This window comes from Notolabrus celidotus, chromosome 18, assembly GCF_009762535.1.
Source record: "Notolabrus celidotus isolate fNotCel1 chromosome 18, fNotCel1.pri, whole genome shotgun sequence".
NCBI classification, from domain to species: domain Eukaryota; kingdom Metazoa; phylum Chordata; class Actinopteri; order Labriformes; family Labridae; genus Notolabrus; species Notolabrus celidotus.
Genome location: NC_048289.1, coordinates 15,505,532 through 15,532,401, shown reverse-complemented (window position 1 = coordinate 15,532,401; position 26,870 = coordinate 15,505,532). Strand labels below are relative to the sequence as shown.

Here is a 26,870-nt window from a genome sequence, read left to right as displayed (position 1 = left end):
CTGAACAATATTAAACCCCATAATAAAAAACAGATATATAGATACATAATGAAAGATTTGTTTTGCTTCAGCAGTCACAATGGGTTGTCAAAAAGAAACACTGTTGGGGAGCTAGTGGTCTAGCGGTCTAAGCGCCCCACATACAGAGGCTACAGTCCTCGTCCCAGGGGTCGCCAGTTTGATTCCTGGCCGCAACCATTTCCTGCATGTCTTCCCCTGCTCTCTCCCTACATTTCCTGTCTCTCTTCAGCTGTCCTATCGAATAAAGGCCAAAAGCCTAAAAATATAACTTAAAACCCCCCCAAAAAGCACTGTCTATCGGATTAAAACTCAAACAAATACATGGATAGTCTTATTGATAACGATAAATGAGAAAGCACATAAGCATACGCTTTGTTTGTGAGAGAAATGGTTAAATCCTTTACATGAGAATACTCAATAACAAGTTAAAGTTCTCTGTTCTAAAAGTTCACTTTGAATTACACTACGAGAATTACACTTCGTAGCAGAGCAGAGCCCAATCAAGCAGCAGCTGCTGCTCGCGCTGCAGGGATTTATATCTGTTATATCGGCTCTACCTGCTTCAAAGTGTTGAAACTCGTTTTTTTTTTAAGTCAAATATGTTTAGGATCAATGACTGTGGCTGAGGTGTCCTTTGGGGGGTGCTCCGGGAATATGGAGTAGATGGCCTGTTGCTACGGGCCATTCAGTCTCTGTATTGTTGGAGCCAGAGTTTGGTTCGCATTGCCAGCAGTAAGTCGTATTTGTTCCCGGTGGGGATTGGACTCCGCCAGGGCTGCCCTTTGTCACCGGTTATGTTCATAACTTTTATGGACAGAATTTCTAGGCGCAGCCAAGTGGCGGAGGGTGTCCGGTTCGGTGGCCTTGGGATTCCATCTCTGCTCTTTGCAGATGATGTCGTCCTATTGGCTTCATCGAACAGTGACCTCCAGCTCGCACTGGCACGGTTTGCAGCTGAGTGTGAAGCAGCAGGGATGAGGATCAGCACCTCTAAGTCTGAGGCCATGGTGCTAAGTCGGAAAAGGGAGGCTTGCCCTCTCCGGGTCGGAGGGGAGTCTTTGCCCCAGGCGGAATAGTTTAAGTATCTTGGTGTCTTGTTCACGAGTGAGGGGAAAAGGGAGCGAGAGATTGACAGACAGATCGGGGCGGTGTCTGCAGTGATACGGACGCTGTACCGGTCTGTTGTGGTGAAGAGAGAGCTGAGCCAGAAGGCAAAGCTCTCAATTTACCGGTCAATCTACGTTCCAACCCTCACCTATGGTCACGAGCTGTGGGTAGTGACCGAAAGAACAAGATTGCGAATACAAGTGGCCGAAATGAGCTTTCTCCGCAGGGTGGCTGGGCTCGGCCTTAGAGATAGGGTTGGGAGCTCAGACATCTGGGAGAGGCACAAAGTAGAGCCGCTGCTCCTCCGGATCGAGAGGAGCCAGATGAGGTGGTTCGGGCATCTGGTCAGGATGCCTCCCGGACATCTCCCTGGGGAGGTGTTTCGGGCATGTCCGTCTGGGAGGAGGCCCAGGACACACTGGCGAGATTATATCTCTCAGCTGGCCTGGGAGCGCCTCGGTATCCCCCCAGAAGAGCTGGTGGAAGTGGACGGGGAGAGGAGTGTCTGGGCTTCCCTGCTGAGGCTGCTGCCCCCGCGAACCGGACCCGGATAAGCGGAAGAAGATGGATGGATGGATGGATGGACTGTGGCTGTGACTTTAGGCCAAATGAACAGCTGTACATAACTCCAGATGGAGTACATTTTACATCATGTTTATGAATAACTGATGGCTATGGTAAAATCTTACACTGTCCAAAAATAATAATTTATAAAAACTAAAGTTGTTGCTCATCTTTGATATATTTAAGGGTGTGATAAGCCTCTGAAAAGAAATTTTGTGTGGCCAGTCATGCAGACAATTCAGAGGAAACAATGTGATGGGCAGACACTGACTTGAGGCACAATGGTTTCAGAGAGCACAGTCTTCACAAGAACACAAGAGTGCGCTGCTTCACTGTGTGCCCAGTGAAAGTGGACTGCCTGGAAGAAAACTCCCTCTTTGTGAACACTTGAACATGTCAAGTGAACCAAGATATCAACCCAAATTTAGAACAGCTTTTCTCTCTCATTATTCCACAATCATGCATTCAAAAGAAACTAATGGTATACTATTCATCAAATACAACTTGTGGTTTGTTGGTATGATTGAAGAGACTCCTCAATTTAAAACAGTGGATCATTCAGCCTGGGCACACACAAATGCAGGCCAAGTGGCAACCTCTGGATGTAAAATATTGAGCCAATGCAGAAGTGCTAAAATTAGAAGTTAATCAAGCGTCTGCTTGAGGATGGCTTCAGAAGCACCAGAAATCACATAAACACTCATGCAAAGCCACCCATCTTAACAACAACTACAAAAATGTTTACAGTCTGGTTAAAAAAAAAACAGTTTTGGTCTGAATGGTTCATTTCTCCATCAACACACACTGTAGGGAAGATTCCTTATTTTTATTATATGTTAATTTGGAAGATATTAAACTTACAAGTTTTGCCTGATTAAGGGCATAGCTGACTTGACTGACAGGCGGGACACTGTGGCAGTTGGTGAGGAGAATTTAGGCTCACCTCAACTCTGGCCCTCTGACTCTTGCAGGTTGACTGAAAGTTAGATTGAGTCATAATTTTTAATATGAAAACCACCGACGATAGGCTTCAAAACTCTGCATCAGAAACAAATTAGTGATGTAACGAAGACTAAGGCCATGTACCGGGGTTCCTACAGACTTTTTAAAAAAGAATTAATACTTTTTTGCATGGAAGAACAAACAGCAATTTACACAAGTGTGCTTATACTGTATTTGCCTTTATTTATTTTTGCTTCAGGAGCAACATTTCAACTTTTTTCATTTTTTTTCATTCCGGAAGCAATTTTCACTTTTTTTTCCATCAGAATGCAATTTTTCCCTTATTTCATGTTTTTTGTGCTAAGGAAGCAACATTTTCAAGAATAAGAACATTTTCTTTTCTTTAACATTCAAGTGAAGATATTTCTTTACTTATTTTGTCCTTTTTTTCTCTTCACCATCTTTCTGTAGATTTATTTTTCAACATTTTTCTTAGTGTGTTTAAATTCTAGAAACATACCTTTATTAAAGTATTATTTGCGTTATTGATAAAACTCACGAGCAAGGACCAATGTTTGAGATAAAACAAAAACTATGACTCAAAGAAAGGAAACACAAAAGATACGGAGACCACTGGCAATCCCTTTTATTTCAATTTTAATGTTCATCAGATTTTATAAATCAGAATCAGAAAAGTCCTTTACAAATACAGTATAGCTGTGTTTATACAAATCAACACTGTTACATAAATACATTACAGTAGACACAATGCTTATATTTATCAACAAAAAACAAAAACTTAAATGGCTGACATACATAATCATGAGGCTACAAAGATAACATTACATACATATTTTATGTTCAGTTATCATTTCCATAATTTGCATGTGTTTGTTTAACATGGAAGTTTCAGAATGTATGTATGAATGTGTGTGTGTAAAATTTCAGTCCATTTCTCATCTGGGGCCGAGTTTTAGTGGAGATTTGTGAGACGAGAGGTTCTTCCTGTTGTTGTGGGACTTCACCTTCAGGTTTTGTTTTGGTACCATTTTCAAGTAAAAATGAAGCTGTGAGGGAAGAGAAGAACAATGAGGTAGAAGGTATCAAAATGGGGGGATTTTTCCGACCTTCAAGGACATGTATAACTCACTAACATGACTCTGAAGGCACATTTGGACAACCTACAGCATGCTTTTTGTAAGTGAAAGTTATACAGTATCTCACCAAAGTGAGTACACCCCTCACAATTCTTCTAAAGATGATGCACAAGAAAGTCCGCAAACAATTTGCTAAAGACAAGCAGACTAAGCACATGGATTACTGGAACCTTGTCTTGTGGTCTAATGAGACCAAGTTAAACTTATTTGGTTCAGAAGGTGTCAAGGTCAACCAGGTGAGGAGTACAAAGACGGAGAAGTGTGTCTTACCTATAGACAAGCATGGTGGTGGGAGTGTCATGGTCTGGGGCTGCATGAGTGCTGCCGGCACTGGGAAGCTACAGTTCATTGATAGAACCATGAATGCCAACATGTACTGTGACATACTGAAGCAGAGCATGATCCCCTCCCTTAAAAAATTGGGCCACAGGGCACTTCTCCAACATGATAACAACCCAAACACACCTCCAAGGCGGCCCCTGCCCATGCGAAAGAAGCTGAGAGTAAAGGTGATGGAGTGGCCTATCATGTCTCCAGACCTAAACCCTCTTGAGCATCTGTGGGGCCTCCTCCAACGGAAGGTGGAGGAGTGCAAGGTCTCTGACATCCACCAGCTCCGTGATGTTGTCATGGAGGAGTGGAAGAGGATTCCAGTGGCAACCTGTGAAGCTCTGGTGAACTCCATGCCCAAGAGGGTTAAGGCAGTGCTGGAAAATAATGGTGGCCACAGAAAATATTGACACTTTGGGCCCAATTTGGACATTTTCACTGAGGGGTGTACTCACTTTTGTTGCCGGTGGTTTAGACATTAATGGCTGGGTGTCGAGTTATTTTGAGGGGACAGTAAATTTACACTGTTATACAAGCACTGACACTGACACTGACTACTTTACATTATATCAAAGCGTCATTTCCTCAGTGTTGTCCCATGAAAATATATGATTAAATATGTGCAGAAATGTGAGGGGTGTACTCACTTTTGTGAGATACTGTATCAGTGGAAATAATAAACCAGCTTTCAGATACACTTTGTTGTTATGCTCTGTACATAAACAAGCAGTCAATACTGCGTGCAGTAAACACACACCTGTATGGCCTCAGCTGGTCCCACTGTGACAGTGCTGGTCGAGGAGACGTAGCCGGGGGCAGAGGCTGTCACAGTGTAGGTACCTGGTAACAGAAGTCTGAAATAGTCCCCTTCCACTCCTACAAACAAGCACATACAGAGTAATGTCAGTTGATAACATACAGCTAGTCTACATTATTATTATTATTATTATTATTATTATTGAATACAAATACCCAGATCTTATACTGAAATCAAAATACTTAATATTAATTTTGAGAAATCCGTCGACTTAGATTTTGAGTCCTGCCCTCAAAACTGCTTTAAAGTAAATTTGTTAGCAACATTTCCCTGAAGAAAAAATATGGGGCTTTGAAGAACTAGGGGGAAAAATGTTTTTCCTCTTACAAAAAAAGTAGAGGTTTTGTGCCACTGATTTATTTGGCCTGATATGATTAGTATCATACTGTATGAGAGCAAATGTAGATAAACATGTACTAAACTCTGATGCATAATGCTGTATAACTGACATCACTGATCATGTTTGCTGACCCTACTTGAATCGTTCTACAATTGTATTAGGTCATGGTTAAGCAAATTTTGTCAGTTCTACTTCATTTTGGGTGGTTATGTCTACATAATGAAAATGCACCATACTGACTGTAGTGACAGAATTAAAGAAAAGTAATAAAGAAAAGAAAACTTACACATCAGACATAAAATTTAGTGAAAACTCCATCATTTCTCTCTTAAACTGAGTAAAGTGTTATTTAGCATACAATTTTAACACTCAAGTGACTGCAGAAACAAACATCAATAGTTAAATATTGTGCATAGTTTTTATCATTCTCAAAGTGCATCCAAAGTGAAGGTTGGCTCACACATTTCCAGTGATAATAAAAAAGTTAATAACACCTTTTCCCCCTAAAATGTCGGAGCACAGACGGACAAAGAAACTCCTCTCTTAGACTCCACTTTCTGTCTGTGATCCAAATGATTAACTGTTAATTATTAAGAATTATTAACAGGTTTGGTTGAATTAGCCAGGACATTAAAGCTAGGGTTGGAAGTCACGGAAAACTAGCATGAATTTGAGTGTAGCATTTCCTCAAGACTCCAGCTAACCCCTCCCCTCCTCCCTCGGTGATCCTCCAAAACAACGCCCCCACTCACATGCACCAGCGCCGGTGCTTCGCGACCATATGATCGTGACTGATTCAAAACCGGTCCTCAGCACATCGTTTGTGTTTTGCACTACGTCAAGTAATGTCTCACTCAGTGGTAAGAAAACACCTAAACATTATCATAGTGAAAGTTAAAAACACAAACAAACATGAAATGCACGCACAGGAGGCGGGCAGAACGGCAGGACAGGATTTGATTGGTTTCATAATTTGGTTTCTGATAGCGGGGATTGGTTGGTGGTGTCCCAGGTTTACTCCGGCTGTAGATAGCGGCTTTTTTCACTCTTTTTTTAAGAACACATTATGTATTGATTACCATCGGGACATAAAGATCATTTTAACCAGGATAACAAAAAGTGTATCTAAATCTGACTACCAACCCCAGCTTTAACAGGTCATCCACAACAAATGTCACGTATTACTAACTTTTTTAACACTATGGTTAAAAAAAATACTAACAAAAACGTAATAACATCCATATTACAATTAACTGACCCCTGACACACACACACAAAAAACCTTCTCACCACAAGTCACATCATGGTTGATTCCAGCCACTGAGATCTCAGCATTGCCAATAGGATTGTTGTTTTCATCATACACCATGCCCTTTATCCCATGATGCACCTGAAAAGGGAAAACAGATGTTGCGGTTTTAAACATTTTAGTTGTTATGTCTTTCAGTTTTACAATCTCTCATTGTTATTCCTTTTGCAAATCATGCCTTTTGTTTTTGAGCTTCTTGCCAACCAAAACAATTATGTGAATTACGTGTTGACCTTGGAAAAGCATAAATATGAAGGCTGTGATGGAAAAGAGTGTAAAATGAAAGCTAAACATCTCTTGCTATCTTGTTATGTTAAGTACACATTAACGAGTAACTCTCCAAATCTTGGTAGTCTACAACACAGTCAAAAAAGACCAGCAGTGTGGTTTTTAATCAGCTCTGTCTCTCTGCATCCCATCTTGGCATGCTAAGGATTAAGAATAAAGGAGATCTTGTTCTTAAACCAAGACCTCTTTTCATGCTTGGCAGAAGGTAAAAGTCACTTTACTAGTATTACACTGAATTTCACACAGCTTGTTATAGGTTTCTTTATTCAGGGGAGCCAAGCCAATAATAACAAGAAGCCAGGAATTTGCACTCATGAATCTAGGTAGTTGGTTTTTGGGACTTGTATATTGGTGTGCTTCAAGTTAGAATCAATATAACAGTAGTTTTTGCGAAAATCAGGAATGTGTTTGGACCTGTTCAAGGTATGAAACCAGTGCCTCCCGGTTGCCGATCCATTCTCTGGGTAGTGCTGATGCTGGAGGGAACTTGTCACAGCTCAGCTCCAGGGTGATCTCAAAACAGTTGCTGTATAGGTAGTTGAAGTCCTGCATGCCTGAAACACACAGAAACAGACTATGATCTTCTGATTTTTAACGGATGATCTTCAAAACAGAACATATTTTTCATATCAGTGGTTCCCTGAGCAATTTCTAAGAAGCCATAATTTCCCTCACTATTGGTGTGTTGAAACTTACATACTTGTAATATCTTCATATACAACCATACTTTGCTCAGCATCTCTATACCACATTATATTGTATTATATTATTTCACAACTGCAGCTGTTATTAAGCTGCAAGATAATGTGGGAATAGGAGTGCAGCAGTAATAAAACAAAACATTAGATGTGGCATAGTAAAATTGTTCAGTATGGTAGGTTGCAGTAGTAAATAGAAACTAGTGCACTATTTAACTTATCCCTACATTAGATTGCACCTTATGTTATCATCTATTTTATACCTCCTATCACAGTTTACATCAACTTCGGGTGGATTTGTTGCTATTTATCATGTACCTTTGAGGTTGTAGACTGTGTTTGTCATCATTTTGGATTATTGCAATAATAGCAATCAATCAATCAATCAATCAATCAATCAATCAATCAATCAATCAATCAATCAATCAATCAATCAATCAATCAATCAATCAATCAATCAATCAATCAATCAATCAATCAACCTTTATTTCTACTAGAGAGATCATTGAGGGGCAACCCTCATTTACAATGATATCGAGTCATTTCCAGTGACATTTAAAAAACCAAACACAAACAAACAACAATCCATCAAGAGTATGTAAGTCATCAAATAGGATTTTTTTATTATTATTATTTGGATATAAAAACAATTAAAAGATCAAATAAAATAAAACAAATAAAAGGAGGTGTTGGGGATTGACTATAAAAGCACTAAAATAGGAAGGGCTGGTGGTTAAAATGATACAATAAATATACACAGGTTAACCTAGCTAAAACAGTTGCAGAGCGGGGTTAAAAGGTTAAATATTTGTATAATACAGGCATGTTTGACCACTCCCTTGCTAAGAGTATTAAAATGAAGATTTATTACTTAATTCATCTAAAATCCATTGTGACACATTGGTCTGAAGCTTTTACTATAATTTTTCATATGACCAGGAAAATTTGTTGGCTTTGTAATGCTGAAATAAACTATATTCATAATAGCTGAAAACATATGAGGCAAAACTCTGGAGAGAGAGTCCAAATGTAACCTCATGAAATAACACTTGGAGCAATAGGGATTGTAAAATAAACAGAGCATGCTCCTACTAAATGTAACTGTGGGCGTTTTCATCCCAAATCAAAAGCTTTCATGACTCAACCGAAAAGCTCAACAGATTCACATTCCAAAACATAATACAGACCAGCCCTGACCAGGATTTACAGATCAGAGTCTTGGGTATTGTTACTGCTGGTGAAATAGATCAACGGGCTGAAGCTGAAAACATGCCCAGACAGTTTAGAAGAACTTGGTGTACTGCAACGTCAAAGCGGTCTATGGCAAGAAATTTCAGCACGTATTAATCAAATGTAAAAACAAAGCACAGGTTTTGTTTCTCATAAACCTATTGAAAGATGGTGAGGACTATAACTTGACAGTATCTAGGCTTGTATAACTGGAATGGTTTGTAGAAGGCCAATGCCAATAAATAAAGTTCTTTAACTAAATCCCATTAACAGATTCACGAGCACTCAGTGGTTTCAAAGCAAACATTTTATTAGCACCAGCAGCACAAGGCGTAGTGGAAAAATACAAGACTGAAAAGACAGTTATCAAAGTCATGTGAATATGTGCTTTCTTAAAGTAAAGAAGGATTGCAACCAGTGTGGCAGATAATGATTTAGGATGAACTCATTTATGATAGTGGGCGATGCTGCTCAACATAGAAAAACCCAACCAATTTTGTCTTAAGGGTTCACCAGGATCAACACAACATGAAAACTCCTTACAAAGCTTTTAGCATTGTTAGCATCTTTTGTGTTGATTTTCGCTGCTCCAGTGGACAAAGGTGTGCATTATCTCTTAGCTGATTCTGCCCTGTGCCATATTCTCCAACAGAACTCTTCAAGGTATGTGGAAGTTGGTCTGGATAATCCTAAACAAAGGCTCTTTGGGTCTGCATGCTATCATTAGAATCTTACCCAGTGGTAGCAGTTGCAGGAATTAAAGCAGAGTCTTAGAGGAGTTAATGTTAAATTGTATCTGTTTTATAGGTTAAAAACTCCTGTATGTTCAAGGAAATGTAATGTGGTCCGTTTGAACCATAGACTGTATAAAATATGGACGTAGTATCCGTGACGTCACCCATCTGTTCCTGAGTGCTGTTTTGAAGTCAATCGATGGAGGCAGCCATATTGGAAATGCGGAACTCAACCAGGCAGAGTGAGACATAAAGGGGAGGAGTTTGAGCCTCCGAGCCAACAGCTATGTGTTCCAGTCTGGGAGTCAAGTCAGTCATGTCCTTATTTGGGCAAAAACTCGTAATCTTAATATCTTCTGAACCGTCTCGTTAGAAAAAAATTCACCCCCCGTACAGTGTGCGCTGATCGAGAGATGAGCTATAAACATGTTTATTAATGCTGCAAATATCGTCTTTTTTGAATTGGTGTCTATGTGGTTTCCGGTGTTTCTGCAGCCAGCCTCAAGCGGATTCTTGATGAATTGCAGTTTATAACACTTCAGCATGGGCTTCATATTTTCAGACATGAGGTTGCTGCTTGGTTTGAATAAAGAGACATCTATTTCAAATGTACTACTGACATTAAAAAACTCTTAATTTTAAAAGTCTGAGCCATAATATGCATCTTACCTGCCCTTCAAACTACTACTTCAGTAACAGTTTTCAAACTGGACCGAAGGCGGTTGTTGTTACTTGTCATTGATCAACTGGTGGCGCTAATTTGAGAGGTCATTGGAAGTGCAGCTGTTGGTACAAGCTATAATGGGTGAAGAGGTCAACGTCAGAAGGAGGGTACAGCTAAGGCCTCATAGAGTCAGAGAGTTCATGAATGAGTGCCTCGCAAGTCAGAGTTAGGGTAAAGGAATATGATTCATGCTGAAGTCTCAGCCATTGCTTGCTGTCATTCTTACAGTTGGCCTTAGATGTTCTTAAACACAGTAGATCAGGGATATTCAATTAAATATTTTGTCGGGCCGGATTTCAGATTAAGGACATGAGCTGGGCCAGACATTTTTAGCAGACAGTGAGCAAAGTGAACTATTTAAAAGAAAAACAAATAGATAACAAACACACTGGATGTTTATTAACGTATTGCCACATCCAAAAGGGCATAAACACAATATAAGAGCTATCTCCGGCTGTAGATAGCAGCTTTTCTTTGCTCTTTTTTAAGAACACATTATGTATTGATTGCCGTCAGGACATAAAGATCAATTTAACCAGTATAACAAAAAGTGTATCTAAATCTGACTACCAACCCCAGCTTTAAGCCTTGCAGTGTGAACGTAGCCTTAAACACTAACAAAATGCTGAGGAGCAGAGTGTGAGCTTACCTTTGGACAGAGAGTACCAGCTGGCCCCGTTGGTGATCCCCTCATCAAAGAAGTCCCCACAGTTCCAACCCTTGTGCATCCAGCTGTGAGCATACGAATATGTCCTCGCCAACTGTCATGACACACAAATACACATGTGCCAAATCATCTATATATTTTAACATACATAACTACACAGATGACAAAAAGTGGTGACAGTTTTTCATCTGCAGCACACCTTTCTGAATATTTTGTCATCTGGAGTGGCTGCGTACGTGGTCCTCCCTCGAATTCGTGGATCTCTTGATCTGTCAAAGGGGTAGTTTGCTACCACAGCTCCCCCATGAAGGTTGGCCGACAGAACAAAATTGTAGTTTTGCATCCATTTTATGACTGCCAAAGTCTCTGGTTCAACCTACAGTCAATGAGAAAGTTAGAAATGAGTAAAACAAGGTTTGCCACATTTGGTATGTTCCTAAGTTTCCCTTGGAAATACATGTTACATTAACTCGATCATAGCCAACAAAGAAACCCTTCTGACTGTCTGATTGAAAAAAAAAAAAGCTGAAAACCCTCATAAACATATGCAAGCTCTACTTTTAAACTTTTTCAGACATGAGATGGTTGCTATCGCCGATATATTGCAGTATAAAGGAATCTTGACCTTAAAAAAAACAGTAGCGCACCTTTAAATAACCTTAGCTAACTTTACAGCTGCTTGGCTAACAGCTACTCCTGAGGTTCTGTTGAAGAGTGCTGGAGACATTAGGAAGTTAAACCAATTGTAATCCCATATGTAATATCTATATGATATTGCTGGCAAAACAAATATTTTAAAAACACGATTACTCAAGTTCCTCGTCAAAACATGAATTTTCATTATCTTAGAGTTTCTAATTAAGTTGTTATTATTTGTACAGACTTCATGTTTATATATATTTTTATTCTTTCCTTCAGAAACCACATTCACCTTCACATTCTTATTCACATTCAAACGAAAGATCAATGTCAAAGAAAATAAAAGAGTGGAAATCTAAAGAGAGTGTGTGTCAGCTTTGAATATCTTTCCATCCACGACATCCATGTTCTTCCCGGATAAGCTGTGATGATTGCAGCCTTACAGTTACAATCACCAGCAAAGAGTTCATCTAACTGAGGTCTCAAGTGTGGCATCGAGTACACCACCACCTCTTTACAAGCTCACTAGCCTGTATTCTGATGATTTAAACATTAGATTACTATTTTTGATTTGTACGACTTGCTGCAAAGTTTGGGTGAGATCTCATGGCTGCTTTGAGAGGAGGAGGAGGAGGAGGAGGAGGAGGAGGAGGAGGAGGATGACTTTCCCACAGCAGCAGATAACAGAGTTTTTCAACCTGAAGATACTTGAAGGTACTGCATGAAACCAAACAATAGACCTCTTTACACATTCAGCCATCCTCGCGAGCAGCTGACCAACACAATTTTTGTGTATATGCACTGTTAGTGCCTGGTATTTTAGTACATAACCTTCCCAGACATTCCCCAAACACCATCAGAAGACATGCCACATCTGGTTTTCCTTTCACCCAGAGCCCCTTGCTTCTCTGCTTGGCCTGTTATCAGGACGAATCCTTGTTTCTGCTGCTTGTATATTCTCAGTGCAAACTTTTCCTCCATGCTCTAAGTGTGGGTCTACATTTAGGAAACATTGTCCTTCAACACATATCAAGGAGAGGTGTGAGGGAAGTGAATTTCTTTTTAAAATAGACTCTATCATTTGCTTCTGTTTTCTTTCTGATCTGGAATTCAGTTAGAAAGACAAGCTTAAAAGATGATGTTACTTCTATGTCTGCTAGGTCAAACTTTTTAGCACCTCCTGTGCAATACTCTGTAAATCTTAAATCTTTCAATTCCAGTTTAGTCTGCCTTTTATTGCCTCTGTCAGAGCTAACTATCCTCACATGCTCTGAGCTGTATATCACACATGGAGACAAGGAGTAATACCTCTCCTTGAATGAGGTATGTAGGACAATAAATACACTCTGGTCCAGCTGGAGGATAATCTAGGCCGATAGTTAACTACTGGCCTTGAGCACAGCATTTGGTAGCCAAGAAGCTCGACTTCTGTTTTGAGGGTTGGCAGGTGTTTATTGTCTGGCTATCTTTATATACACTTGTGCAAGCTTTGAGGTCAGAGCTGTCACTATGGTGTAGGGTTACATATGAAGCAAACTCACACACACACAACTCACACATACACATGGATAATCATATATCAGTGTAACAAAACTTAAATAACAGAGAGAACCATGCCATCTTGAATACAAACACACACATCTGCACAAACGGAATCATTGACGGACAATTTAAGGTCAGATTTAACACTCTGGAGGCCAAACAAGTGTCATCAATACATGGGGTTTTTCAGGGGCTGTACAAATATGGTATGCAGTGCTTAACAGACTCAGACCCTGATGTCTGTGGGTGGTGGAAAGGTGTCAAAATGTATTCCTACATGGACTTTTGCATTAAAATTATAACTTGACTTCAAGACTTTGGCACTTCCGTCTGATTTTACATGGAACTATTTCTATCCTAGCCGAAGAAAGTAATACACTCATTGCTCTGCATGAAGCGCCCTCAGCTGGCTAATGAAAATGTGGCCTTCTTTTCGGGTGTTGCCTCATGTAGCCTGTGAGAATGTAATCCTGAGCAGCGTGAATGAAGTATCTGTAACAGCCGCACAGTTACTCTTTTGTGTCTGCCATTCAGGGAGCAGTAGTGCGGGTACACAGCCAGCCTGTGACTGGGAGGACCAGTGTTAAGGTTTCTCAACACAATAGGAGCCAATATATTGCTGCTCTTCAGTATCATAAAGTTGACCAAATTGTGCTTCAAACAGTTCATTCAAAAGAATAACCTCAACAGGGCCAGCTCTAGTGGTTTTGGTACCCTGGGCAGGGATTTGACTTGGTTTCCCCTCAGCCATAGAGATGAGTGAGACTCTTGAGTCTTTAGCACGTGTGCACTCCTGAAAATTTCTATACATTTTCAGGAGCTCCTCCCCCAATATTTTCCATATTTGCTTGTTCAAACATGTCCCCCACCACATGAAATCTTTCCTGTTGGAAGAGGGGGGTTGTGGGCAGAAGGCAGGACATGAGATCAAAAGCATACAGCAGAAGCCACAGTGTATTGTTTACAACATGACATCGGATGAAGCAACAGAGACCTACCACTTTGATGACACTTATTCCATTTCTATCAGTGCTACATGCAAATGGACAAATGTGCTGACGGAAATGATCATGATAAAAATGATTCTCCTTATTCAGCCTCATATGCTTTTTTTTCATCATGTTATGCATTGCTCTTCCAAGTTCATGATATAAATCGTCATCACTCCTGCCCACTATTTTTCCTGAAAATGTCCAACCCTGACTTCAGCTGGACATTTTACAAGGGGGCAGGAAAGAAAAAGTCCAGGTAAAGTTGCTGCGAAAAACAGATGAGGGGTGCAGTAGATGCTCCCAATCTCCTTGCAACCTTATCCACATGTTTTGGACATGTCCCGAACTATATGAGTATTGGAAAGCTTTCTTTTTAGCAAATTAGCAATTTCTGACACCCTGGGCCTAAAGATTCAGCCATCCCCTCATATAGGGGTGATAGCCTTTGTGTCCCTGGTTGCCCGGAAAAGAATCCTCTTGCTTTGGAAGTCTTTTCAACCACCTTTATTTAGAGTTTGGCTAAACGATGTTTTAATTCTGCTAAAATTGGAAAAGATAAAATTCACGCTCACCAGATAAATTCTATACCCACTGGGGTGACAATTTCAGCTGTTTGCATTTACACTTGCAGAAAATATCAGACTGTTTCATATGTGACACAACTTATGTGTGTGAGGGGGGAGCAAGCCAATTATGGAGAAAAACCTCCAAAAAGTTAATCTTGAGAACAGAAGGGCCTGAACCATCTGCTGAAGACAAGACATCCCTTTGGACCTGACCTTATATCTTAAACTATTAGATTCTCTTTATTAACAGTAGTTTGACAGCACTCTCTGTCATCCTGCCCTGATTCTAAAAAAGTACACCCCTGAGATCTAAAAATAATGAGTGCACTGTGAAATACAGTAGTAAGTTAGCCAGAACAGAACTAGGTCTAAACGTTGGCCAATCTGAGCTCTATAACGTGATATTAGCTACAAATACAACACATCACTGTATGCTTTTAAATAACTGATACAATTCATTCTCTGTGTTCAGAGTGTTGTGCAGGTGTCTACTACTTGGAGTTGCAGCGTACATGTAATTACATGTACAGTACCTGTCCTTAAAATGGGCTCAGTTTGTTTTTGCCAAGTTAGAAATATTTCATGAATCACAGTGTGTTATGAGTGGGTGTCAGGAGTCTCATATAGAGAAATATGTCCCCTTGGCATTTAACACTTGTTAAGTACACAATAGTGAAATGATTGATTATTTAAGGAAGTACACTGTAAAAAGGGATTTTAGGTTTTAGTTACCTCAGCTCACTTTCTTAAGTCAGTTCAACTTAAATGTCAGTTTTACTTGAAATATCAAGTAAAATAGTGTCCAACTAATCAGTCCAACCAGAGTAGTTCAGGTAACATAGATTTCCTTGTTGATATAACTAGATGTAAGTATGGCCCCTGCACAAATGCACAGGAAACCCCTTATAGTCACTGGAGTGACCAACCTTTACAATGCCATGTGCTGCAAGAGACACTCGGTTTGGATCAATGTTTTAATGCTTTTCTGCATACAGTGCAGAAGCTAAGTGTTTACCAAAAGAGAAATTTTCAAGGTGTGATATTTGTAGACTTTTTTACTATTTAGTTTCTGTTTTTATACCTAAATAGTTCTTATATAGTGAGAGCACTCTTCTGTTATTCTGCTTACAGTTTTGTAAGCTAAGTGTTTACTTCTAGATCAATATTGAACATAGTTGCCATATCAATCCATTCTTCAGGATAGCATTCTGATGCCAAGTCAAATTCATACAAAAAAGCTATTGTCAGTTTTAACATTGAATAAAGTGTTTTGAATGTTGTCCCATGTTGAGAAATCATTTGTATGTAGTATTTTTTGAAAATTGAGGCTTAGGTTGTTTTAAGAAATGACCAGTACTTGTTTTTTAAAGAACGTAGTGTTACAAGTAAGATGAACAAGTCAGGAAAAAAGTTAGCTGGCTGCCTTAAAAAGATAAGTTGATTCAACAAAACACTTTGTTGAGCTAACATTTTAGACATGTTTGCAGAAGTATTAATTGTACATTGATCCAACAAGATGCTTTGTTCAGGCAAGTTGCATTTTCATGTTTTTACAACTCAATATACCTGTAGAAACTTGTTGATCTAATTTGTTTTTTTCATGTTGTTTCTACTAAGATTTAGGTTTGTAAAACTTAGAATTGCTTTTTAGTCTCACTAAAAAGGCTTGTAGATTAAACTTTAAGTATGAAGTTGATAGAACTAATTTATCAGCACTGTCTTTGTCACCCCAACTAATAAAACTAAGTCTAAGGAACTAAGACAAAAGTGGAAACAACATAAATTTCTTGGCTTGTTGAACTTAACATTTTAAGGCAGCCAGGTTACAAATTATTTTAAGTTGAGCTAACTTGTTTTTTCTTACAGTGTACTTGGCTTTTAAAGTAGAGGTTGTAGAGAGTTACAAATTACATTTACTGTAATCAAATGGGTCTCAAGAACAGTTATTACCTTAGCTGTGTGAAATACTTGATTCTGATTGGTCAAAAACAATGGTAACGAATTCTCAATAGCCTCACCAGGGACAACTTGATCACACAGATAAGAGACCAGTGGGATCCTGCTCACTCTGTACATGATACATTATCACACTTATTACAGTGACTATTTTCATTTAGCTTTTTTACACTTCTCTTTACATTTTAGATATAAATGTTTTACTTCTACTATAACTTTTACATAAACAAATGATAAAAGTACTTAATCCAGGACTGTAGATCTACTCTCATGTGTATAAGCAATGTGGAATGATGTGAAGTCTCACATGAAACTAGCAAGTAACATCTACATTCTGAGACTGCAGGGGAGGTCAGTTCAGATTCTCATGGAGGTGACGAAAAGACAAAAAATGTTTGACTGAAGCTTCAAGTCCTTACATACTAAACTTATGGTACAATATATTCAAACTCTTAATATAAACTCATATTTTAAGTGATGATTTTGTTCTACCCCCAACCCTGGAACAAGTGAGGCCGCCCTTCCGCCCTCCAGTTTCATAATGCAAAGACAAAGCAGAGTGGCCCCAGTCTGACCCAGACAACCAAGAGTTTATATGAGGAGGTAATGGTTTTTACTGTAAGACAAACAAACACACCCATCTCGAAAGGTCAGACTGTACAGGCATACATCACGGATCAGACTGCCCTCCAAGCCATCTAGCTGGTCTACTGAGTGTTTACTTTTATGGGCTGTTTCTTTTTATTCACCAAAAGCTCAACTTGCTGTGGAATCTGATCTAGTATAAAAATCTCTTTCTCAACAAAGTTAAAGCCAAGATAACTCAGATATTTAAAAGTTGCTCATTATTTATCAGTTCATTCATTAATTCATTCATTTAAAAAAAAAGGGGAAAATGTATATTAATCAACATTCAGACAAACTCTTAAAATTATATCTAAATGAATGATCAGATGTTGACTCTAATTGATTGTGGTAAGGAATTATACTGGTTTGATGTTCTGAAGGAAAAGATACTCCTTTCCCCCCTAGCTGCACCTTTCACATTAAACACACTCACACAAGCATTAGAAATGTGGGAAATGGATGCGCTTCATCTTCATCCCCCATCTGTCTTTCTTACCCACATGGGCACATGCTTGAACGAGAACATACACAATAATAAGGCAGATCTTCCAGCAGCACTGACCTGTTGCTCCCAGTTGTCGGGAAGTGGCAGATGGTGGTTTCGTCCGTTGGTCTTCTCGTAGTAGTACATGAGGGCGTTGAGGTCCGGAAAGTTCCGGTTCAGATCAATTTCTCTGGAATTCCCTCGGCCCACCAGGTAGCCGTTGAACTCTGGACCCTGCCAACCCACAGACGGAAGATACTGTTAGATTTTCCTAACAGAGGGATTGAAGTCATTCATTTCAGCTTCTCAGGCTTTGAGATACAACTTTTTTAACTCTGAAAGCATATTTCTTGGAAACCGCCAATACAAACTGGTTTATGTGTTCCTCTAACTGCAGTGGAACAACAATAAATTATATTTAATGCATTTTTTAGGGGGAGGGGTATAACCTTTACTTCACAATGATTTGTTGGTTTTCCTAAGGAATCCAAACTCCAATGTTCAGACTGCTTTAAATAATTGATACGATTCAAAGAGGCTCTGAGTCCTGAGTATTATAATCATGCGGCCTAATATCATCACTGCATACACAACATAGTGTCATTTTTAAACTTTGTGCTTCTGAGTAAAAGTTCCCTCAAATATTGCATCCATTGGCATCCAAATGATCTCGCACATTCATGCTCTCCCCAGGATGAATCGTGAAATCTATTTCCCCAGCACCATGGGGAGCAGAGCTTTCAGTCGCTCTGCTCCCAAACTCTGGAACTCACTCCCACCAGACATCAGAAACAATGACTCTCTACCCCTTCTCAAATAAAAAACCCAAAACCCATCTGTTCCAATCCGCATTCTCTGTTTACTTCCACTGCTTCATTTTTAACTTGGTATTACTTTGCTTGTTGTTTTTATCTATTTTATTGTGTTATTTTATTTTATTGTGTTTTATCCCTCTGTAAAGTAGCCTGGAGTGTTAAGAAAGGCGCTTTTAAATAAAATGTATTATTATTATTATTATTATTATTATTATTATTATTATTATTATTATTATTATTATTATTATTATTATTATTATTTTACACCTTTATTTAGAGAGGATAGGACAGTGGATAGAGGACAAAACTCTGAGTGAGTGGGGAATGACATGCAGGAGGGGGGCCGTAGCATCTGCTATATCCCAACATCTGTTGATTTAAGAAATTACAGTCTTTTGAGCTGATGTTGTCTGAGTAGCACAGAGAGGCACTGTCATGTGCAACTGGTCTCCTTGAGATATATAATTAGTCTGGAAAGATTGTGTGCATGTGTTTGTTTTTAAAGGGGATTGCATGTGTGTCTGTTGTTTCAGGGTGCATATAATTAGCTCCAGGTAAAACTAGGGGCTCCCTCGGCAGGTGATAGATGGGATTATTACAGACATGGCAAACACTGGAAGATATATTTAAAAAATGAAACTGTTGGTTTTGGGCTGCTGGTAAATGAATACACACAAATTTTGTTGTACACATTCAGACTAGAGGAGGTAAACATCTTGGCTGGGATTTAACTCAGATGCTTGTCATTTTCCTGAGGGACTCAACATTTCAAATGTTTCCAAACATGCAAAGAGCTTTTTACTGCAAAAGTAGCGAATGATTGCTGAAGAAAATAAAGACAAGGGGCTTATCCCTTGGTCTTCCGTTGGCACCTTGAAGCCTGAAGTTCATATGTATTGTCAGGGGGCACATTACCTGTCTGGCAGCCACTTCGTAGCCGTCAGGGTTCATGGAGGGCAGGATGTGGATGCGGGTGTCATGAATCAGCCTCATGATCCTCTGGTTTCCGGCCCTGTACTCCTCGCACAGGAACTGGGAGAACTTAATGAGCAGCTCACGGCCGAGCACTTCGTTGCCGTGCATGTTGCCCACATACTTGAACTCCGGCTCCACTGAAGAGGAAGTGGAGAGGTGAAGGGGGACATAAGGGTCATTGACTGCCTTATAATACAGTAGACTTAGCAGGTATGCTGTGTTTCCTTATGTCTTTAATATTGCCTTAGCTCAGCGTCATTCTGTATCACTTAAGGTAATTAAGAGGAACTATGTGACATTTGGTCAACATTGTAAATCCAATCCACTTTTTTATATTGCACAATTTGAAAAATAATGAAGTTTACCAAAGTGCTGTACAGTGAAATAAAATATATTAAAGCACACAAAACATAAAAGCACAGTAAAATAAACCAATAAAACACAGAAGACACTTCATTGACACGCTGTAAAAAATGAAATTAAAGTATATAAAAGAACAGACAAAGAGTGACAAAATTACTCAACAGAGCTGACAGCGTCATCTGCACTATCTTGACCCACTCCTTATAAATGACATTTACTGGACCACTGCTGACATTTTCCTCCATTATTCTTGAGTTGCCTGCCTTAAAGACCTAAATACTAGGTTGTTACACCACAATATCAAAAGTTTTTTCTGTCACAAGAGTGCTAGTTTATAGCCTCTAACTATTACATTTGGGCAACACAAATCTAACAGCAGTTTCCTCAGGTTTCACAAAAAGCTTAACACAGCCTTTATTTTTCACAACACACCTTCATATGACTTGATGTACAGCAAAACTGTTCCAGCTAACATTGGCAACCAATAAAGCCGCCAGCCATGACAGAGTGAGTAAGGCTGTGGCTGTGTCTGAAACTACATGATCTCACACTATTCACGCTACGTATGGTGGTTCATTAAGTTTGTAGTGTGTTCTGATATGTGTGTATCCGGATGTATACTAGATTGGGCAGAAGCTTTGAGGATGACACAGGAGCCCACTATAGTCATACCATAGACTATAAAATATGGACGTAGTATCCGTGATGTCACCCATCTGTTCCTGAGCGCTGTTTTGAAGCCAATCAACAGCGGCAGCCATATTGGAATTGCGGAACTCAACCAGGCAGGAGTGTGACATAAAGGGGCGGAGTTTGAGCCTCCTAGCCAACAGCTATGTGTTCCCGTCCGGGAGTCAAGTCAGTCATGTCCTTATTTGGGCAAAAACTCGTAATCTTAATATCTTCTGAACCATCGCATTAGAAAAAAATTCACCCCCCTTACAGTGTGTGCCGATAGAGAGATAAGCTATGTAGAGCCAAGCCGTTCTTTGAACAAGGCTGTAAACATGTTTATTAATGCCGCAAAGATCGTCTTTTTCCCATTCATGTCTATGTGGTTTCCAGTGTTTCTGCAGCCAGCCTCAAGCAGATTCTCGATGAATTGCAGTTTATAACACTTCCGCATGGGCTTCATCGTTGGAGACTGGAGGTTGCCACTTGAGTCATACTCACACACACCCTAAAATGCATTGCAGCTCTTCAAACTTAAATGTGGTTAAAATATATACTGTATATGCAAAACCTACATAGCTGTATAAGTAACTAATGTTTCTGTAATGTGGCTGAATTCTGCATACAGCTTGACGGACGTGTTAGCTTAGCCCTTGCAGCTCAGAGCAGATCAGAGATATTTGATTCATGAAGTTATATCTCTAAAACCCTTGAGTGTTTCTCAAGCAAGGTGCCGGCTTTACTGCTTATAATGTATTTGTAAAGTAGAGTTTGATATTAACTTTCAAAACAGACATATTGTTGGCTTAAAACTAAAGTTTCCTAAATTTACTTGAGGGAAGTTTCTTGATAAGGTTGCTTGAGGTTATGTCAAAGGTGCACTCTGGGTATTAAGTCTGATTACATCTGATTGAATTATTTGGATAAGGTCATCTTGCATTCCTATGACTATCTGTCACTGATTGGGTGAGCTGCCTATCCAAACAGTCTCCCTCTCTATGTATAAGGTTTCCTCCTCCCATGGGTCCCTTCATTAATCACTGCTTGACTGTTGATTTAACCAAGAACCTCAAAACACTGCTGCTGACAGAACTACTGCTAAACATTTGACACCCTTTGAGTGATTTTGAACTAAAAATGGGGTGCATAACTCCAGATTCTGGTATTTCTTAACACTTATGTTGTTCATTAGAGTATTTTGGGGGAGTCTTGGTATGTGGGGGTGAGCAGATACTCTTAAATTTATGAACACCCTTCACTAATTGCTTCAGGAACCCAAATGGCAGCTTGAACACTACAATTCACCTCCTTTTCTTTAAGCATGAGCCAACTGGCCTCAGGTTCACAAAACAGTGTTGGCTCTAGCATGCAGCTTTGAAAACACACACATACACAAACTCAGCAGCATGTGAATGACATGAACTTCCTAAAGGGTGTAGGAGGGTTGCCCCAGACGAGACCTGAGGTCACTCCCCTCCGTGAAGTGCACAGTTCCTGTTTTTCAGCCCCGGTCATCATGCAACAGAACAAGCGCACATCCTTCTATTCTCCTGAAGGAAGCCCCTACGTGTGCAAATGCAGATAAAAATGCAAGCTTAGCCGCAGCCAAAAAAGCATTCCCAACAGTTGTCAAGCATTTTTTCTTCCCATAAGAGCTGCCATGGAAAATGAAAGAATGGAAAAAATCTTCAAAATAAATTTGACCTTTTCGCCTGCTTTCAATATAAACACTGTGACATGGTTGTGGATTTTAATTTGTGACTGATATGCCAAATAAACACCTGGAAGCCAGATTTGGGGGTTGTAAAAGGAGGGAAAACAAGCAAAGATTTTGCATGGGCGCGTTCAGGGTTAATGTAATGTTGACTCAAAGTGAACTTCTGTGTCATCTGCTCAGCTTTGAATAGCACCCCACATGTTGTCAGGAGTTGGATGGCAAAAAAAAAGAGAAGTGAAATTAATCACAGATGTTTCACCATTCTTTCACGTTTGGGTTTCACTTTGAGTTTTCCACAGATTGCAGTCCCTGATGTTTATCAAAGAAGCCAGCTTGGGACCGCTCCTCTTTTTCCCCTCTCACTATGAAGCCACACAGTAATTCAGCTTCTGAAAGCTACATGGAAAGCTTGTGTTTCATCTCCTGTGGGAAAAGAAGCAGAGCCCCCACAGACTGCTGTGTCTGCTGCCAGCTATGCTGTCAGTCCCTCCCGCAAAATGTGCTAAACAAATGGGCCAGCAGTGACGGCCTGTGCATGTGAAACCCATGCTTAATTTAAAGCTCATGTAAGGAGTTTTTGGCTGCTTAAGAAATAGACTGGAATTAATACTGAAAGCTCCTTTTGAGCTGCCAAAGCAAATTAAATCATCATCTTGATGATACACTTTTGATATCATTATTAATGCTAAAATCCATAAAAATGCATATCACACTGCAGAAACTTTTTTTTCTTTTATTTCCTGGGGCAAGTATTCACAATGAGCGATACATATGACTGTGATAGGAGACGGAATGAGTTTTTTGAGTTTTAAATTTAAATATCCTGTTCGGAGTTTCAAGACTGACTTGTCTATATCGTTAGTTTGTAATGTTTGAAACCACTGCTGTACGCTAAATGTCTGCAGAAACAGCCTTTACTTTTGATTTTCCAAGGCAAAGATGCATGATGCATTTGACTGTAAAAGATAAAAAGGTGAGTTTGATTTAGGACAGGGTTAATGAAAACACAGGGGGGCACCAAAAACAAAACAACTCCAAGTTCTGCACAAGAGCCTCAAATCCTTTTGCTGTTCATTTACAAAGAACCACAGGAAAGGCTAATGTTTTTTGCAGCTGTGGCAGATGGCTGTACCTTAGTGAAATACAAATGAATTGGTAAAAAGTGAATTTAACAAAGGTTGCATACTGTGTTGACTTGCCTTTTGCCTGTATTGTGATTAACTCCCTGTAGACTAAATGTTTTTTAGTCTGCATGCAAACCCTTTTTTTCTTAACTAAACGTGCGTTTTCTTACTGAACTGTCAAACATTGAATCAGGTGTTACTCACATGCCTCGTGGATGCCTGGGTTATCACTGAACTCCAGTACATATAGGTGGCGCCCCTCCGCGCTGTGCCCAATGCTGTAAATGCGTGTGATGTAGGGACACTCGCTCTGCACTGCAAACAGGGCTCGCACCATGTCCTCATAGCGGTGATGCTGGAAGTCCGAGCTGCTCACCAGGAGCCCCATCAGCCCCAGGAGGAGAGCTCGGAGCCAGAGAAGTGGAGTCCACCCCTGCTGCATGGTCCCCCAGCCCCGAGTTTTGGATGAGAGTAGAGGAGTCTGGGCAAAAAACACTCACACTTTTAAAGAAGAATATTTGTACCTTTACACACCAAACATACTTCTCTCTTTGCTCTTTCTCTTTCTCGCTCTCTTCTTTCTCCTCTCTCCCTGTGCCTCCTCCCACATCCACTCCTCACACTGAAGAGCAACTAAGGACAGCCCCCTGCTCCTTCTTTGTCTCACTCTCCTCCTCCAACAGCTGCTTCTCTCCCTCTCTCTTTTCCCTTTTGGGTCCTTGTCAAGTACATGCTACTTGCTTTATTGGCTCTTTCAATGCTTCTCCTTCGAGTAGTTTTTGCTCCACAGCCCCCCTCAGCTCTCTGCCCACACAATCTGAATTTCATTCTGTCTCTGAGACACTCGTTTTCTGTCCCTTTCTTTGTTTCCAGCTCTTGTTCTTTACTCCCTTCCTGGGAAAGAGGGGTTGTTTCCACGGCGCTGCTCTCCCCAACCCCTGCAGCCCTCAATCATCCATTCATTAACTCCTAAGTCAACACACAACCCCTGTGTGTGTGTGTGTGTGTGTGTGTGTGTGTGTGTGTGTGTGTGTGTGTGTGTGTGTGTGTGTGTGTGTGTGTGTGTGTGTGTGTGTGTGTGTGTGTGAGAGAGAGAAAGAGAGAAAGAGGGAGAGAGAGAGTGCATGCACGTGTGCTTGAACCCCTCAGATGAATCAGTGTGAGAGCTCTTTCGTAACCTTTGGACTGATTTGGTTGCTCTGTTTTCTCAAAGAAGCATTCACAAACACACACACAAACACACACACGCACGCACGCACACACACAAACACAGGAAAAAGTGTGTTTGTTTGTGTGTGTGAGAAAGAGAGAGAGAAAGAGAGAGTACACACATGCCTTCCTGGCCCAGAGAAGAAAGACCAAATGCTGCAATTAGACTTCTAAAAGACACAGGTTGATGCCAAAACACATGCACACCCTCCCCACCCCTCCCACAAACACACACTCCAGTAAGTGAGTGTGTGCAAGAGGTGCTGTCAATCAAACCTGTTGGAGCAAAGGGGAGCTTTCTCCCTCGCAGTGTTGTGCAACTACTTGTAGAAGTTTTTCAGAAAAGAGGAAAGGAAAAGGCAAATATGAAGCAAGAGGAAAAGCAGCGGATGGAAAATTGAGCAATATAGAGCTGCAAGAGTAGGAGAAGTGTCAAGACAAGGAACAAAGCGATCAACCTAGAAGGATACAGAGACTGCAGGAGGAAAAGAGATACAGAGATAAAATGCAGAGCTCAAGTTGTGCTTCTTACATGTTACAGTATGTCTTCAATGTCTTCTTAATTCCAAGCTAACATTGTTAACAATGCTGAAAATGAGTTATACTTCTCTCTTCTGTAACCCTTTTTAGTCGAGTGCCAAACTGAGTTGGTTAATGCTGTTTGGTTTGGTTTGTGCATTTTATTGTTTATTCTATTTTTATCTTATTTTTTATGAAATGTTTCATGACACTTAACACTGTATGTTTTAATGGAATGTACATGCAAAAGCCAAAGAAAAACAGGAGTTGTACTAAAACTGACATTAAAATAGTTTCTTATCACTGGCCCTGAATTTGTAAAAACATCTCAGGACAAGTTCAGGTAGACATTTGGAGTCAAAACACCATGTCACCATGTGACTGAATCTGAGCACAGGTTTTCTCTTTCAACAAAATATGCAAAGTTGGACAATAATCTTTACATAAAAGCATCATGGAGCTCTTAGCTTTTCCCTTATTTCTGTTATGCATTATGTGTAACCCTTGCAAAATGGGTTGTGTGAGACACATGTTGTTTGTGGTTCTTATTGCTATGTGCCTTTCAGTTTACATCTTCATTGATTGTATTGTTTTTATTGTTTATATTTGCAGCTGTGGAGGGAGTGGAATCTTTGCAGCACTTGGATCCAAAGCAAACCCCCAAGGGAATACAGAAGTGTATTGTATCGTATTGTTTTCTATGACATCGCATTGCATTGCATCGTAATGATACGCAACGCATCATATCATATTTCAACTCTCCTCAACTTTCTTTATAGATCACCTTTTATACATATAAAGCATGCAGCCCAACATGCTAGATTTAAAAGTCTATCAATTGTAGAAAAAAACACCTTCATATTGTGTTGGGTTTTTTGTACATAACCTTGGAGAAATAGGCTGTCTCTCTATCCTGAATGCATTGTTGGAAATAAAAGCTCATTCTTTAAAAATGTCAAAATGAAGATGCAGTCGTGTAGCCTATAGCATAGTATTGTGTCTTATTGTGTTGTATAATATTGCATCATATCAAATCAAATGTTATTGTGTTGTATTGTACTGTATTGATCCAGCTCAACTATGTTTACATGTGCAGCACACCCCATGCACAGAGGCAATAGACCTCGTTGCAGAGGACCCCAGTTCGTCTCCCGGCCCCAACCATTTGCTGCATGTCTTCCCCGACTCTCTGCTCCCCGCATTTCCTGTCTCTCTTCAGCTATCCTATTCATAAAGGCAGAAAAGCTCAAAAATATAATTTATAATATCATACCAAAAAAATAAAAGCCAATTTGAGGCAAAAATGAGGAATATGTGGTCCACATATATGCACAAGGCTCATTTGTATGCTTTTCAAAACCTCGACTGGCCACATATTGTAGGAAAATGACACCCAGTGGATGTAAGTGGTGCTACAGCAGCAGACAGTTTGCAAGGCAATTAGATCATTTGAAGACATCAACCTGTTGAAGTTCTTTTTAAGGCTGATTTTTGCATTATCACCAATAAACCTATAAACACATTTCTTGATTGTCCTGCACTTGTGATTTGGCAATGATGAAAACTGCTTTTTTTTATTTACCTTGGCAGAAGGGTTCCATTGATACGTGTCACCAACTGCAGTGTCCATGATTCAGAGGGATGTGCCTATAACGAGAGGGAGAGGAAATATCACTCTGAGTGCTAATTATTAAATTGTAAGTTAAATAATCAAGCTAATTGGAAAATGTACAGCTACGTTG

At 39.9% G+C, this 26,870-nt stretch overlaps 1 protein-coding gene across 1 annotated transcript; it reads right to left on the bottom strand.

The window, feature by feature from the left end:
• Nucleotides 1–3,256: 3,256 nt before the first annotated feature.
• Nucleotides 3,257–26,773, bottom strand: cpn1 (carboxypeptidase N, polypeptide 1). The gene is made up of 10 exons (XM_034708240.1): nucleotides 26,711–26,773; nucleotides 23,605–23,881; nucleotides 19,465–19,661; nucleotides 17,813–17,968; nucleotides 11,128–11,304; nucleotides 10,911–11,022; nucleotides 7,290–7,429; nucleotides 6,569–6,668; nucleotides 4,879–4,997; nucleotides 3,257–3,701 (listed from the first exon to the last, which is right to left on the bottom strand). The coding sequence occupies exons 1-10, from the start codon at nucleotides 26,756–26,758 to the stop codon at nucleotides 3,591–3,593; spliced, it is 1,437 nt and encodes a 478-aa protein (XP_034564131.1). The 5' UTR covers nucleotides 26,759–26,773; the 3' UTR covers nucleotides 3,257–3,590.
• Between the last annotated feature and the right edge of the window lie 97 nt (nucleotides 26,774–26,870).